At 45.0% G+C, this 13137-nt stretch overlaps 1 protein-coding gene across 5 annotated transcripts in view; it reads right to left on the reverse strand.

Annotated features, from left to right (window-relative positions):
* The window catches only part of MAPKBP1 (mitogen-activated protein kinase binding protein 1), a 55235-nt gene that overhangs the window by 18602 nt on the left and 23496 nt on the right, over positions 1-13137 (reverse strand). For all 5 annotated transcript variants that reach the window (XM_054565557.1, XM_054565555.1, XM_054565556.1 and 2 more), the window contains exon 3: positions 9671-9762. In XM_054565557.1, coding sequence (XP_054421532.1) covers positions 9671-9762 — 92 coding nt within the window. The remainder of the gene's footprint in view (positions 1-9670; positions 9763-13137) is intronic.

A 13137-nucleotide genomic window follows, 5' to 3' on the forward strand; every position in this document is an offset into this window, starting at 1 on the left:
TCTCTGTATCTATGAGCCTGTTTCTGTTTTGCTTGTTCATTTTTTTTTTATTCAAGTGTTGATAGATACATATTTATTGCCATTTTACTGTTCATATTTTTATCTTTTTCTTCTTCCTACTTCCTTCTCCTTCTTCTTTTAAAGGAAGATGGATCAGGGTTTAGGGTTGGCCCAATCTGTTCACATGGGTCTTCTACTGTCTTTTTTTTTTTTTTTAAGGTTTTACTTATCTATTTTTAGAGAGAGGGGAAGGGAGAGAGAAAGAGAGGGAGAGAAACATCAATGTGTGGTTGCCTCTCGCATGCTCCCTACTGGGGACCCAGCCAACAACCCAGGCATGTTCCCTGACTGGGAATTGAACCAGTGACCCTTTGGTTTGCAGGCCACTGCTCAATCCACTGAGCCACACCAGCCAGGGCTTCTTCTTAAAGAAGACCCTTTAACATCTCATATAATACTGGTTTGGTGGTGATGAACTCCTTTAGCTTCTTCTTGTCTGGGAAGCTCTTTATCTGTTCTTTTAATCTAAATGATAGTTTTGCCAGGTAGAGTAATCTTGGTTGTAGGTCCTTGCTTTTCATTACTTTGAATATTTTTTTGCAAGTCCCTTCTGTCCTGCAGTTTCTGTTGAAAAGTCAGCTGTCAATGTTATGGGAGCTCCCTTGTAGGTAACTAATTGCTTTTCTTTTGCTGCTTTTAGGATTCTCTCTTTGGTCCTGACTGGTATGGTTCAGTGGGTTGGGCATCACCCCCTGGACCAAAAGATTGCCAGTTCAATTCCCAGTCAGGGCACACGCCTGGGTTGCAGGCCAGGTCCCCAGTTGGGGGCGTGCAAGAGGAAGCGGATTGATATTTCTCTCACACATCAGTGTTTCTCTCCCTTTCTTTCTCCTTCCCTTCCCCTCTCTCTAAAAAGAAAGAAAAGAAAATTTTTAAGATTCTCTCTTTGTCTTTAACCTTTTGCATTTTAATTATGATGTGTCTTGGTGTGGGATTCTTTGGGCTCATCTTGTTTGGGACTCTCTGTGCTTTCTGGACTTTTATGTCTATTTCCTCCACCAAGTTAGGGGAGTTTCCTGTCATTATTTTTTCACACTGGTTTTCAATTTCTTGCTCTTTCTTCTCCCACATTTTTTCACTCCCATAAATTTGCTATGCCTCCCCTACTACAGGGCCTTTAAAGAAGCCACTTCCCTTGTCTAGAACATTCTTCTCCCTCTTTTCCAACTAGTTAACACTTAGTCTTCTTTCAAATCTCAGGTTATATGGCTTTATATACGCTGTCATGGCACAGTGTATCAACCTTTTGTGACATTTACCACAGCTGCAGTTTTACATTTACTTTTGATAATCGCTTCCATTAGACTATGAGGATGGGAACTAGATCTGGTTCTGCTCACTGCTTTGTCTCCTGGGCTTAGCACAGTATGGTCCATTGCAGTTATTCAAGAGTTATTTATTGCAAAGGATGCATTCACTATTTATTGAAGGGAGGCAAAGTAGGCCTCCCTTCACCTACTACTAGTTTGGTCCCGTGGGTGATCAGTTCTCTTCCCTACTCCATGACTCACCTATCTTCTATGGAAGGAGGGACCGCAGACCTCTGGGGCCTCAGAGGCAGTGTGGGGCAATGGAGACATTGTGGGTTTGGAGTCAGAGACCAAGGTTTGAATCCTTGTTCTGCCATGTACACCTAGTGACCCTGGTTAAGTCACAAGCCTGTTTCCTTATCTATAAAAAAGCAGACATTTGAATTTAGCTCATAGGACCTCTGTGAAGATTAAATGATTTTTTTTTTCTTTTGACACACAGTAGGAGCCAAACAAATGGCATCTTACTATTACTACTGCTAGAACATGAAAATGAAGCTGAAAGGGGGCTCTTGGCTATGGGGAAAAAGGTGCTAAGGGGTTGTGTCAGGTTTTCCCTTTGGAGCAATGGATGTGAGTCCTGTTAGGAGCTGAGTAATGGTAAAAAAAACTTTTTTAAAAATATTTTTTAAATTTATTTTTAGAGAGAGGGGAAGGGAGGGAGAATGGGAGGGAGAAAAACATCGATGTGCAAGAAGATACATCAGTCAGTTGCCTCTTGCATGCCCCAACTAGGGGCCTGGCCCACGACCCAGGCATGTGCCCTGACTGGGAATCAAACCGGCAACCTTTTGGTTCACAAGCCAGCACTCAATCCACTCACTGAGCAACACCAACCAGGACAAGTAATGGTAAAAACTTTAAAGGAGGCTTTATTTCTTGTTCTGGGAAGGCAGCCAAGAAAGAAGAGTTGGGTTAAGGCTGGGGATAGAAAATATCTGCATCTCTGTTGACTTAGGAGATGATAAGTTTGGAAAGTAGCAAGGAAGGGATGGGGAAATATTGAGGGGAAAAACTACCTTAATTATGTAGGACAGCAGTACAGAAACATGGAAAAATAATGGAAGTGACACCTCCTAGCTAAGTTAAAAAGCATCACACAAGAGTTTCAATGAACTCTACATGTGAAGGCATCCACTTCTTAAGTAACTGATCTTCTGCTCTTTACACAGCCCAGTAAGAATTGCCACATTACCAGGCACTTTCTATGTAGCAGGCATTCTGCTAAGCAACTAGGATGTCTGGTCTTAGCCAATCCTTAGAACAACGTTGGGGCACTGGTACAGTTATCCCCACTTTAGAGTTGGAGAAACGAGTTCAGAGCAGTGAGGTAATTTCCTCAAGGCCATTCAACTAAATCGAAAGAGTCAGAATACTCTGGTAAGCAGTGCTCTAAGAAAAGCAGAGTGGAATAAGTGGGCGAAAGAAGGGAAAACTGAAGTTGCCCTGACTGGGTAGTTCAGTTAAGAGCATCATCCCAATACAACAAGGTTGTGGGTTTGATCCCCAGTCAGGACACATACAAGAATCAACCAATGAGTGCATATATAAGTGGAACAACAAAAATTGATATAGCTCTCTGTCTCTCTCTCCAAAATCAATAAATTTAAAAAAGAAGAAACACAGGGAGCACACTGCCCTAATGTTCAGGGTGCGGTGGGCAAAAGCCTCTGAGAAGAGAGAAAGAAGGCTAGGGCACTTTGAGGGAAAAAGATTTTAGGTGAAAAAGGTCCGCGGTTCGATTCCCAGTCAGGGCACGTGCCTGGATTGTGGGCCAGGTCCCCAGCAGGGGGTGCGGAGAGGCAACCGCACATTGATATTTCTCTCCCTTTCTCCTACCCTTCCCCTCGCTTTAAAAATAGTAAAATCTTTTTTTAAAAAAGGATTTAGGTGACAGAATTTTTAGATATCAGAACCAGGCACAATGAAAATTATAGCAATTACAGTTCAAAGTTCATAGATTTAAATATTTAGATTTTATACTTTGTTCAATGTGTGAAAAATGATATGATACCCACCCCCCCGCCTGCCGACCTGCCACCATCAAGAAGAGCCCAGCAAGTTTTCAGGTTAACTGACGTTAGCTGAACTTTCTTGCTATCTGTGCTGACCTGTTGGGGAGGCCCTCTGCCAGCTCCTCTCTCTAGCAATGGCTTCTAGTCTAAGTTGTTACAGGTTACCTAGTTTTCTGATCAGCTACAGATAAACCACAGCAGAAGGCTTCAGCTGAGAGCTGATCTGACTTGAACTGAGTCAATGCATATTCCAGCTAGTAACATTCCAAAATCCAGAACATGTAAGTGATGAGGACTCTATGGTAAGCTTTTGAGTTTTTCTTTAAACTTATCACCCCAAAGCAGCATCGTAACTTTCAAAGGCAATGCATCATACTGCTAAAAAAACCTTTCCAAGTAAGTGCACACAAATTCTGAGTTTTGTTGGACCACAACATTTTCTGTTTCTTCCTTCTCTAAAGTTAAACTCCATGGTGGAAGGAGAAGGCGGAGGGGGGGCGGGGGGTGTGAGTGTGTGAAAACACAAAGTAGAAAGAAAGATGACAGGCTATGAGGCAGTCCTTCTCTTCCCTAACATCCATCCCGGTCCCACCCACAGTGTAACCTGAAAAATTCTCAGCTGTGGCATGAAAGAGTTAAACAGAAGAGGGAAGCACACAGAAGTAGGCCCTTAAGCTGAAATTTTTACTTCTAATTATTCAAATTTGGAAATCTTCCAACACAAAGAGGAAGAAAGACACCAATCCATGGCCACAGTTGTAGGGACAATAATGCAGATGATGAAGTGAGGACAGAACTTGACAAAGACATCCAAGGTTCCCCTGCTGCCCAGCTTGTTGAGGTCCTCTCAAGAGAGCAGATCAAAACACTGCTGTGGGAGGCCCCTCAGTCTTCTTTGAGCAAGCTCCTTAGTCCGCTAGGGAGAGAAGGTGGGGCTCAGTTTGCATCAATATTTGGCGCCTGGCCTCCAAGTCCTTTGACCCAGCCCAGCACAGCACAGCAGGCAGTCATGTTCACGTGGCCCTTGCAGCAGTGCTGGCTGCAAATCTCAACACGACAAGGGCTGGGCTCCCGTAATTCAGAACCCCAGGGTGCAGGTGCAGGGAGACTGCTCACTCTCACAGGAAGACAGTGAGGCCTCAGGCCTCAGACGGGGAGTCACGTGGAGCACCAATACCAGGTACTGGGCCCACTGCCCAGGAACTTCTCTGAATCAGGAAAGGCCAGCCCTCAACCACCCCCTCCCCTGGACAGGTCCAGGCCTGCTACCATCACGAAGAGCCCAGTGTTCCCATGTCATCTGCCTCCTATCACTCTCCATCCTCTGGAAGGCAGAAACAAATGAACTCTGAGACAAGCAATGAATTCAGCAGCACGTACAGGGAGCAAGACACAGAAGGTTCGAGCAGAGACCCTGTACTTTACAATTTCTTCTTTCAGACCAGGTAAAATCAGGTGACTCACCGAAGCACACCAAAGGTCCCCTCAAGACTTGCTGAAATGTCACACTCTAGCCCTATTTAACATTACAACTTCATACCCCCCACATTCCCTATTGCCTTTCACTGCTCATTGTTTGTACTTTTTCATAGCACACATCAAGTTGTCATACTGTAGTTTACTTTCTTGTGGGGAAGGGATCTACCTTCACCTGTAGATTGCCAGCTCTGTGAAAATGGTATTTTCATCTGTTTTGTTTACTGCTATTTCCCCAGGGCCGAGAAGTAGGCACTCAATAAATATTTCCGAATGTGTGAATAAATCTTTATGTCTCTGGCTAGCAGATCTCAAAGTCCCGATTGCCAAGGAATCGCCTAAGTAGCAAACCTGTGAACTAGAGACCTAGGGCTGGTCCATGATTCTCCCCATCTCAGGCTTTTAGGATGCACTGATACTCAAGGGCAGAGCGATGATGAAAACAAGAAAACATGGGTTAGAAAGATCTGTCTGCTAACACACTGTGATCTTGGGCATATTCCTTAACTTCTCTAAAAGCCCGTTTCCTCATCTGTAAAACAGGAATAATAATGTCTACCTCAAAGAATTGTTAAGACTGAAGATCATGTGCAAAGTAAGCAGCGTGGTTCTCCTAGACATCTCCTGAAGGGTATTCTAGTACACCAAGAACAAGGACAGAGCTACCCAGGAGGTCAGCAGTTGCAGCAGGGCACCCCAACGACAGCATCCCTTGTAGGATTTGCTGGAAACCAGGGACTCATTAGGGTCCTTATCCAGGTGTGCAATTATAAAATGTCCCTCCAGATTCACTCCCAAAGGCAAAATATTATAGTTTTAATTATTCTAAGAGATAATGAGTCTAGGATGCTTCCGAGGGCATCCTTGGCGGTGGTTCTCTTTAGATACCTGGACTCCAAAGCCTTCCAAATAAGTAAGCCTCTTAGGCCAGGCCGAGACACACTGGCATCTCTGTTTCTGGGACACTTTATGACACACACCTCCCCCCGCCCGCCGCCCACAAGGCATGACAAAAGACTTGGTAATAACCCAGTGAATAACATAGCCACTGGTGTAGAGCTATCAGTACACTTCTTTCTGTGCGCTCTAAACATTTTTTTTCCCCAGGGCAAGAGGTGAGCTGCAAAACTTACAAGCCAGGTCAAAGTGGTACTGTCTGAGCTTCCTTACTCTCAAGTCATGTGTTCTAGCCACCATGACTACTCTTTAGTTTCTCAGGCAAGTGAATGAATCTCCCTCCTTTCCTTTGCACTTGAGGGTTCCGCCACCTGGAACACTTTGGTGTCGATCTTCACATGTTGATTCTTCCATCACCCAGATTTATTTTCTTCAAGCACTTACGACTTTCTGATAGTCTCTTGCCCATCTGTTTGTCTACATGCCCTTATTGTCTGCTTGCCCTTTTTGAACCTAAACCCCACAAAAGTAGTGACCCTGTCTGTCTTTTTCACATCCTTCACGGTACAAAGTCAAGCATCCTCTTCTCTCAGGTTCACCCAGTGTCTCCACAGCCTCTCACGTAGGGCTTGCCACAGAGAACATTCAGAGGGGTGGTTCTATGCTCCTTCAGCTCAGATGTCAACAGAACACAGTTCAGGAGGAGATTCTGTGGCTTCATGCCCAGTCCAGTGCTTTGAAACTGGGGACCTCAGCATAAATTCCTACACCAACTGAGTAAGTGAAGGGCCTTTTCAGGAGAGCTGAGTTTCCCCTCCTCCTCCCTAGTTAAAGCCACCAAGAGGTCTCCTCTTGGCTGCCAGATAGGACCAGTGACTTTTGCAGGAGACCTCCCATTCCAGAAGCTCCTCTGCCCATAACATTCACCCAGGCCAGGCCCTGACACTGGGGGTCAAGAGAAACCCTTTCTCAGAACTGACTAGCTCCGCAGTAGCAATAAAGGCAGTGCAGGGCTCTCAAGCCCCTGAATCCCCTACCAAGCCAGCCAGGAAAGGGGCCCAAGCCAGTTACAGGAGTTCAGCTAAACTGAGTCCTTCAAAGAGGCTACCTGGGGACCAGCCTGGCCTCCAAGGGCAGTGGGGCTTAAAGTATGACAGGCTTCCTGTGGGGAAAACAGCAAAAGGAGAACTTGGGAGAAGAGACACTGGAGCCACTAAAACTGAGGGGGGTCTCTACCCAGAGACTTCAGCCCACCTCTGCCTGACACACGTGTCCCTCCACCCTACCCTCCTAGAGCTGTTTCATTTCCTTTCAGAAAACTTTGTTTTGGTTTGATATTTGTCTCTTGGCCTCTGGGAAAATTTTCTGAGCTTTGTTTCTCTTCTTGTTTCTAGGATACCTGAGCTGCTACTAGAGCAACAAACTCTCAGTAGGAACAAGAGAGTGGGGGTGAGAGGGTGAGGGTGTTAAGATCACCAAATAGGAAGAGAAGGAAGAGAGGGAGGGAGGGAAAGAGCCTGCTTGTCTGACACAAACTTTGGTGGCCCCCAGATACCCCAGAGGCACACCAGGGAGCTTTAGCACAGAGCAAAACTAAACAACCAGAAAGGAGCCACTTGCAAAGAAAGAACTTAAAGTTCTAGAAAATCAAAGGGTCAGGGGCTAGACTGGGGATTGGGGCACTGCCCAGGACTGGCCCAAGACAAGCACACTGATGAAATCTACCAGAGGTTATAGCAGGGAATCTTCCATATGACACCTGGAAGGATAATGTCTGGCATGCACAAGAGCCAGGCTGGGACCTGCCCTTAAACAGAAGCACACACCCTTAAAGGTGCCAGGCCTGGGGCCCGGGAGTATGCCGGGAAAAGAGAGGCAGCAGGGCTCCACAATTCCAAGAGCAGGGACACAGGGCTCAGCACGCACTGAGCAGAAGCCCAGGCCTTTCCTAGCCAGCCCCACCTCCAACAAGAAGGAACCTAGCTTTCCCAGGCAGAGGCAGGCACGAGTGGAATTCCCCTGAGGCGGCTGCACAGGGTATCCAGCAACAGAAGTCATTCATCAACTTGCTTCTGGAGGGGGAGAAGGAGGCCAGTTCAGGCTCTGCAGGGTAAAGTCAGTGCAGCTCCCACAGCATCCCCAACGCCCCTCCCCCACCACTGATATCAAACGGCAGGGGGCCACTCAGGAGAGACACTGACCCCAGAACCCAGGGGCAGGAATCTCCCTGACACAGAGGTAGAAGCCCATAAATTGGGCATTTTCATTCAAATGGTAAGTAGACAGCTTAGGAGATAAGCAGCTTTTAAAAATTAGCAGAAGGTCTGGTCTTGCCCCATTTTAAAAGAGCTGTGCAGGCAGACTACTTGAGTTGGAATCCCAATACAGATACCAGCTGTGTGACCTTGAGCAAACTGCTTAAGCTCTTTGAATCCTGGCTTCTAAAATATAGAAAGATAACAGCTCCAACTTCACAGGACTGCTCTTGAGTATTAAATAAAACAATTCCTGTAAAATGCTTAACAAATTGCCTGGCACAGAAAAGTTCTTGATAAGGTAGCTTTTTTGATGGAATGGTAAAACATAGAAAATCATGTATCTGGTACAAAATCTACACGAACTGCTGTGCAGGTCACAGTGGAGAACTCAGCCTTCCCAAGTTGAGAGCGGGGCAAGGGATGGAGAGCAGTGGCTTTCCCAGTTTCGTGGTCCTGTGCCCAGCAGCAAGGAACAGAAGCTGACAGAACCAGAGTCAAGAGGGGGCCCAAACCTCCGAAAAAACACTCCTGCAAAACCCTAAAGAAATGATGGTTAAGGGCTTCCCATCTACAGGAGCGGAGGAGTGAAAAGGAAGCAAGGGAAAAAAAGAACACCAGCCCAGAACTCTGCTTTCCTCCATGGCACTGACATCTCTCCTGGTGACCAGAGCAGACAAATGTTTAGAGCAGCATTTGTCCTTAGCAGCCAAAATGCTCATCAACTAACTGATGAAGAGATAAAATGTGGTATTTTCTCTTTAATGAAAGGTTATTTGACCATAAAGAGAAATGAAGTGCTGATACCTGCTACAACATATATGAACCATGAAAAATTATGCTAAATGAAAAAAGCCAGTCACAAAAAGCCAAATATTATATGATTCCATTTCTATGAAATATCCAGAATAGGCAAATCTACATACACAGAACATAGATTAGTTGTTGCCCAAGGCTAGAGATACATCTTAGAGGAAAATGGAGAGCGACCACTAATGGGTATGGGGTTTCTTTTTAGGGTAATGAAACTGTTCTAGAATTGATTGTGATGATGGCTGCACAACTCTATGTATTTACTAAAAACCACTGAATTGTGCATTTTATTGTATTTTTTAAAGATTTTATTTATTTTTAGAGAGAGGGGAAGGAAGGGAAAAAGAGGGGGAGAGAAACATCAACATGCAAGAGAAACATTGACTGGTTGCCTCCTTGCACATGTCCCACTTAGGGACTGAACCTGCAACCCAGGCACGTGTCCTGACCAGGAATTGGACTGACGAACTTTTACCTTACAGGACAACACCCGACCAACTGGGCCACACTGGTCAGGGCTGAATTGTGCATTTTAAATGGCCAATTATGTGGTATATGAATTACATCTCAATAAAGCTGTTTTTAAAAATCACTACAGGGTAGATGTTAAAAATGGTATTGGGAGCTGTGTATAACATAAAATGTCAATCTATATGTGCGGGTGGGTACGGATGGTCAAAAAGCCAGAGCCTCTACCTGGCCCTGTATCTTCTTTACAAAAATGTCACCAAAACATGAACCTGGATGTGTCTCCCAGAATATAACAGAAAGCCCCTGCCCACCCTAACTGGTTTAGCATGGCTATTAAACTCTCATACAAGAAGACCTCTTCCAAGATACTCACCCAGCTGGGTAGGCAACTAAACCAGATCGGGGGTCACAGGCAAGTCCTCTGCCTCCAGACACTGTTATTCCAAGCACCTTCTCCAAGGTCACCTGTTAGAGCAAGACACAGAAGTGACATGTTATAGACAGAATGGGGTTGGAAAGGAGGTACCGAAGGTACTCAGGACCACCCTATAGTACTATTTTACTGATGCGTGTCTTCAGGAGAATGGGCTATTGACTTTTCCAGGTTCTGTTCTGGCCACAGGTCCCTTGATCACATGGGGAAAAGCCAGTGTACATCACTGGCTTTTAATAGGGCTCAATCTGCTGGCACCATGGGAATGAAAATGAAGGGGTTAAAGCTCTGCTCATAGCCACAGAGGATAAAGCACTCCCCCAATCCAGAAAGGCTCTGGTTACAAGATAAAACCTTGTGTCCCCAGACTGCCTACTTGGGTAGATGAGACTCAGGGGAGGTCACTGACCTTCGTGCCTTGACAGGCATGAAAGAAAGTCCACTCTGATCTACCAAGAGCCAAAAATATGTTAGGTATCAATTAGGTGACTATTAATATCCCTGATCTTTGCATTCTATCACGTTCCTCCCCTCCATCAGAGGACTCTACCCCACCCAAATGTCTGCCAATTCATACAGACTAAAGCCTAGGAGGCAGAAACATGGCTTAATGCTGTGTTTTGCAAAGCACAGATGCTCAGAGTATTCTAATTATCATTATTAAGCCACGACTCCCACAGAGATGAAAGGGAAGCATGTGTAAAGTGCTGAGAGATTCTGAGAGAACATGGCCACATAATATATTCACCATCACTCTCATCATCACTATTGTAACCCCACATGTCTTCAGTCCCCAGGGCATATGTTGGACTAACCTCAAATTAGTTTACTGGTCTTTCTGCCAGATGATGCCACATGAGATTCAGACTGCCCTGTAACCTCTTGCTAGACACTGAACCTTACCCTCGCTGTAGAACATCTTGCTTGTCAGTCCAGGTCCAGTCTTCTCTAGTGCTGTCTGGACTCCCTGCACTGGGCCTCCTCAGGGATTCCTTGGTCTTTGTTGGCTCATAGAAAGGGGTTTCTGGATTTGAATGACCAAGTAAATAGGCTGGACTGTACTTTGCCAAGAGAGTCTTGGAGGCTCTAGGAGGATGGTGTGAACCAGAAACACTTCATGGGTATTCATATCTGTGGCAAGGTGATCTACTCCTAGTCCAGGACAGTTTCTAGAGAGTGGAAGCCTAAAATAACTAAGGGTAGTTTAAGAGTCACTCCCCTCTTACTGTCCCAAGTGGAGAATCTGAAGTGCTCCTAGAGGGCCTGTTTAAGTTTTTATCTCCAAGGATCACTTTAGTTTAAATTAGGCTGGAAAGAAATGCTCAGTGGCTACCAAAGATAAAAATAAGTCTCTGGGGACATTGTAGTTAAAACTTATTTCCCAGAAGGGTCCCCAAGAGTCTTCTGTGCTTCTTGGGTAGATGGACTGAATTCTCAAGTCTCCTCATGGAGAGGCAGTTTAGTTCTAGGGCATCATACCACCTGCAAGCATCAAATTTGCCAGTTACTCTTGAGCCTATCTGAGGCACTAAACCTGATGTGGGATAAACTAACTTTAGCCTACTCACACATTTTTTAATTTGTTAATTGCTTATTTATCAAGAAAAACTATTCCTTAGCCCAAAAATTCATGTTTCATAGTTCAGGAACACAGATTAATAATGAACTCCCATTGGACTCAACCCAAAGAAACTCTTTACATTTGGAAATCACTTTACACTCTGAAAGACACAAGCTTTGCTCATTTCCTCAAAACCTTTCATGAATTTATAATTTCTGTAGACATCTCCATGTATGTTTTTTCTTGGTTCAACTACAGCAAACTTCTACATTGACCACTCCAACAGTATGAAATCACTGACACTTGGCCATAAGGCCATACATCTGAGGTTCCACCAAAGCACTGGAAGACATGATAGTTATAGTCTCCTTAACATCAAAATCCTTCCTAATGAAGAAACAGACCCTCAGTACATTCTCTTTCTCTCTTTTCTTTTTTCACCTAAAGACATGCTTATTGATCTTAGAGAAAGGCGAAGGGAGAGAGAGAGAGGAAGAGAGAAACATTGATGTGAAAGAGAAACATCAATCGGTTACCCTTCTACCCACCCCAGCCAAAACCTGAACCAGCATCCAGGCATGTACCCCGACTGGGAATCAAACATGAGATCCTTTAGGTTTATGGTACGATGCTCCAACCAACTGAGCCAGGGTAGGGCAATACATCCTTTAAAACGTTTTTTAAAAGATTTTATTTATTTATTTATAGAGAGAGGGTAAAGGAGGGAGAAATGGAGAGAAACATCAATGTGTGAGAGTAATATCAATCAGTTACCTTTTGTATCTGCCCCAACCAGGGAGCGGGTCACAACTCAGGCCTGTGCCCTGACCAGGAATTGAACTGGCGACCTTTTGTTCTGTGGGACAGATGCCCAACCAACTGAGCCACACCAGTCAGAGCATGGCCATACATCCTTAATGACCACCTGGCCTGAGCACTGGGCACTGGCAGGAGAGCACAAAATAACCCTGAGGAAATGTGGGCGACACTAAGTTCAGAGCACCACTCCCTATCCTGGCACTGTGCCTCTGGCTATTCCAGAGGGAGGGGTGCTCAGGAACATTTCTGCTGCACCAACTGCCTACTGCAGAGAGGAGAGAGAGAAGGCCAAGACCACAATACCCACATAAATGGGAAAGGTCATAAAATCAAGTGCAGTAAGCTAAAAGGCTGCTCAAGTCCTAGTTTCTTCAATAGAACTTCAGATTTCAGACAAATCTTTTGGATTCACATTTGCATCAGTCCTTCCCTTTGCTTCAGCTTGGTCCCAAGAATCAGACCAGTCTGCTGGTTCTCAGCTTCCCTCCCCTCTGACAGGAATTTGGTGGGTGGGTGTTTTGTGGGTAGATGATCCAGCTCCATAGAGAATTGATTCTGAAACTAGCTTGGACCTTTCACCAGCACTCTAAATGAAGCAGGAAGGAGAAATGAGTTGCTCAGATCCTAAAGACCAGCATTTATCAAAGGTTTTTGACCATGATGACTCAGTATATACCACACATATGTGTGTACATGTGCACAAAACTGAAATAAAAGTTTCACAAAGCGACACTTACTCTTACTGCATGTAGTACTGCGTGTAATTAGTACTGTAGTTTTCTATTTTCTATTGTATTCTATTTCATTAAAACTAATTCTGGTCAGAGCCCACTTTATTGATTTCATAACCTACAAAATGGCTGGAAGCTACAGTTTGAGAAACCCTGCTACAGACCATCTTTTTCCACCAGGCCTAGGATTCAGGCTCTTCTCTCTGGCACCTTTTTCGTTGCGCAGTCACTTCCCTGGTAGGATTCTCGGCAGTGTGCAGACATCTACGCCAGGAAACCCCATGAGCAGGAGTTTG

The sequence above is a fragment of the Pteronotus mesoamericanus genome, unplaced genomic scaffold (genome assembly GCF_021234165.1).
Source record: "Pteronotus mesoamericanus isolate MK-2021 breed Mesoamerican mustached bat unplaced genomic scaffold, CSHL_Meso_final contig_164, whole genome shotgun sequence".
Lineage (NCBI taxonomy): Eukaryota > Metazoa > Chordata > Mammalia > Chiroptera > Mormoopidae > Pteronotus > Pteronotus mesoamericanus.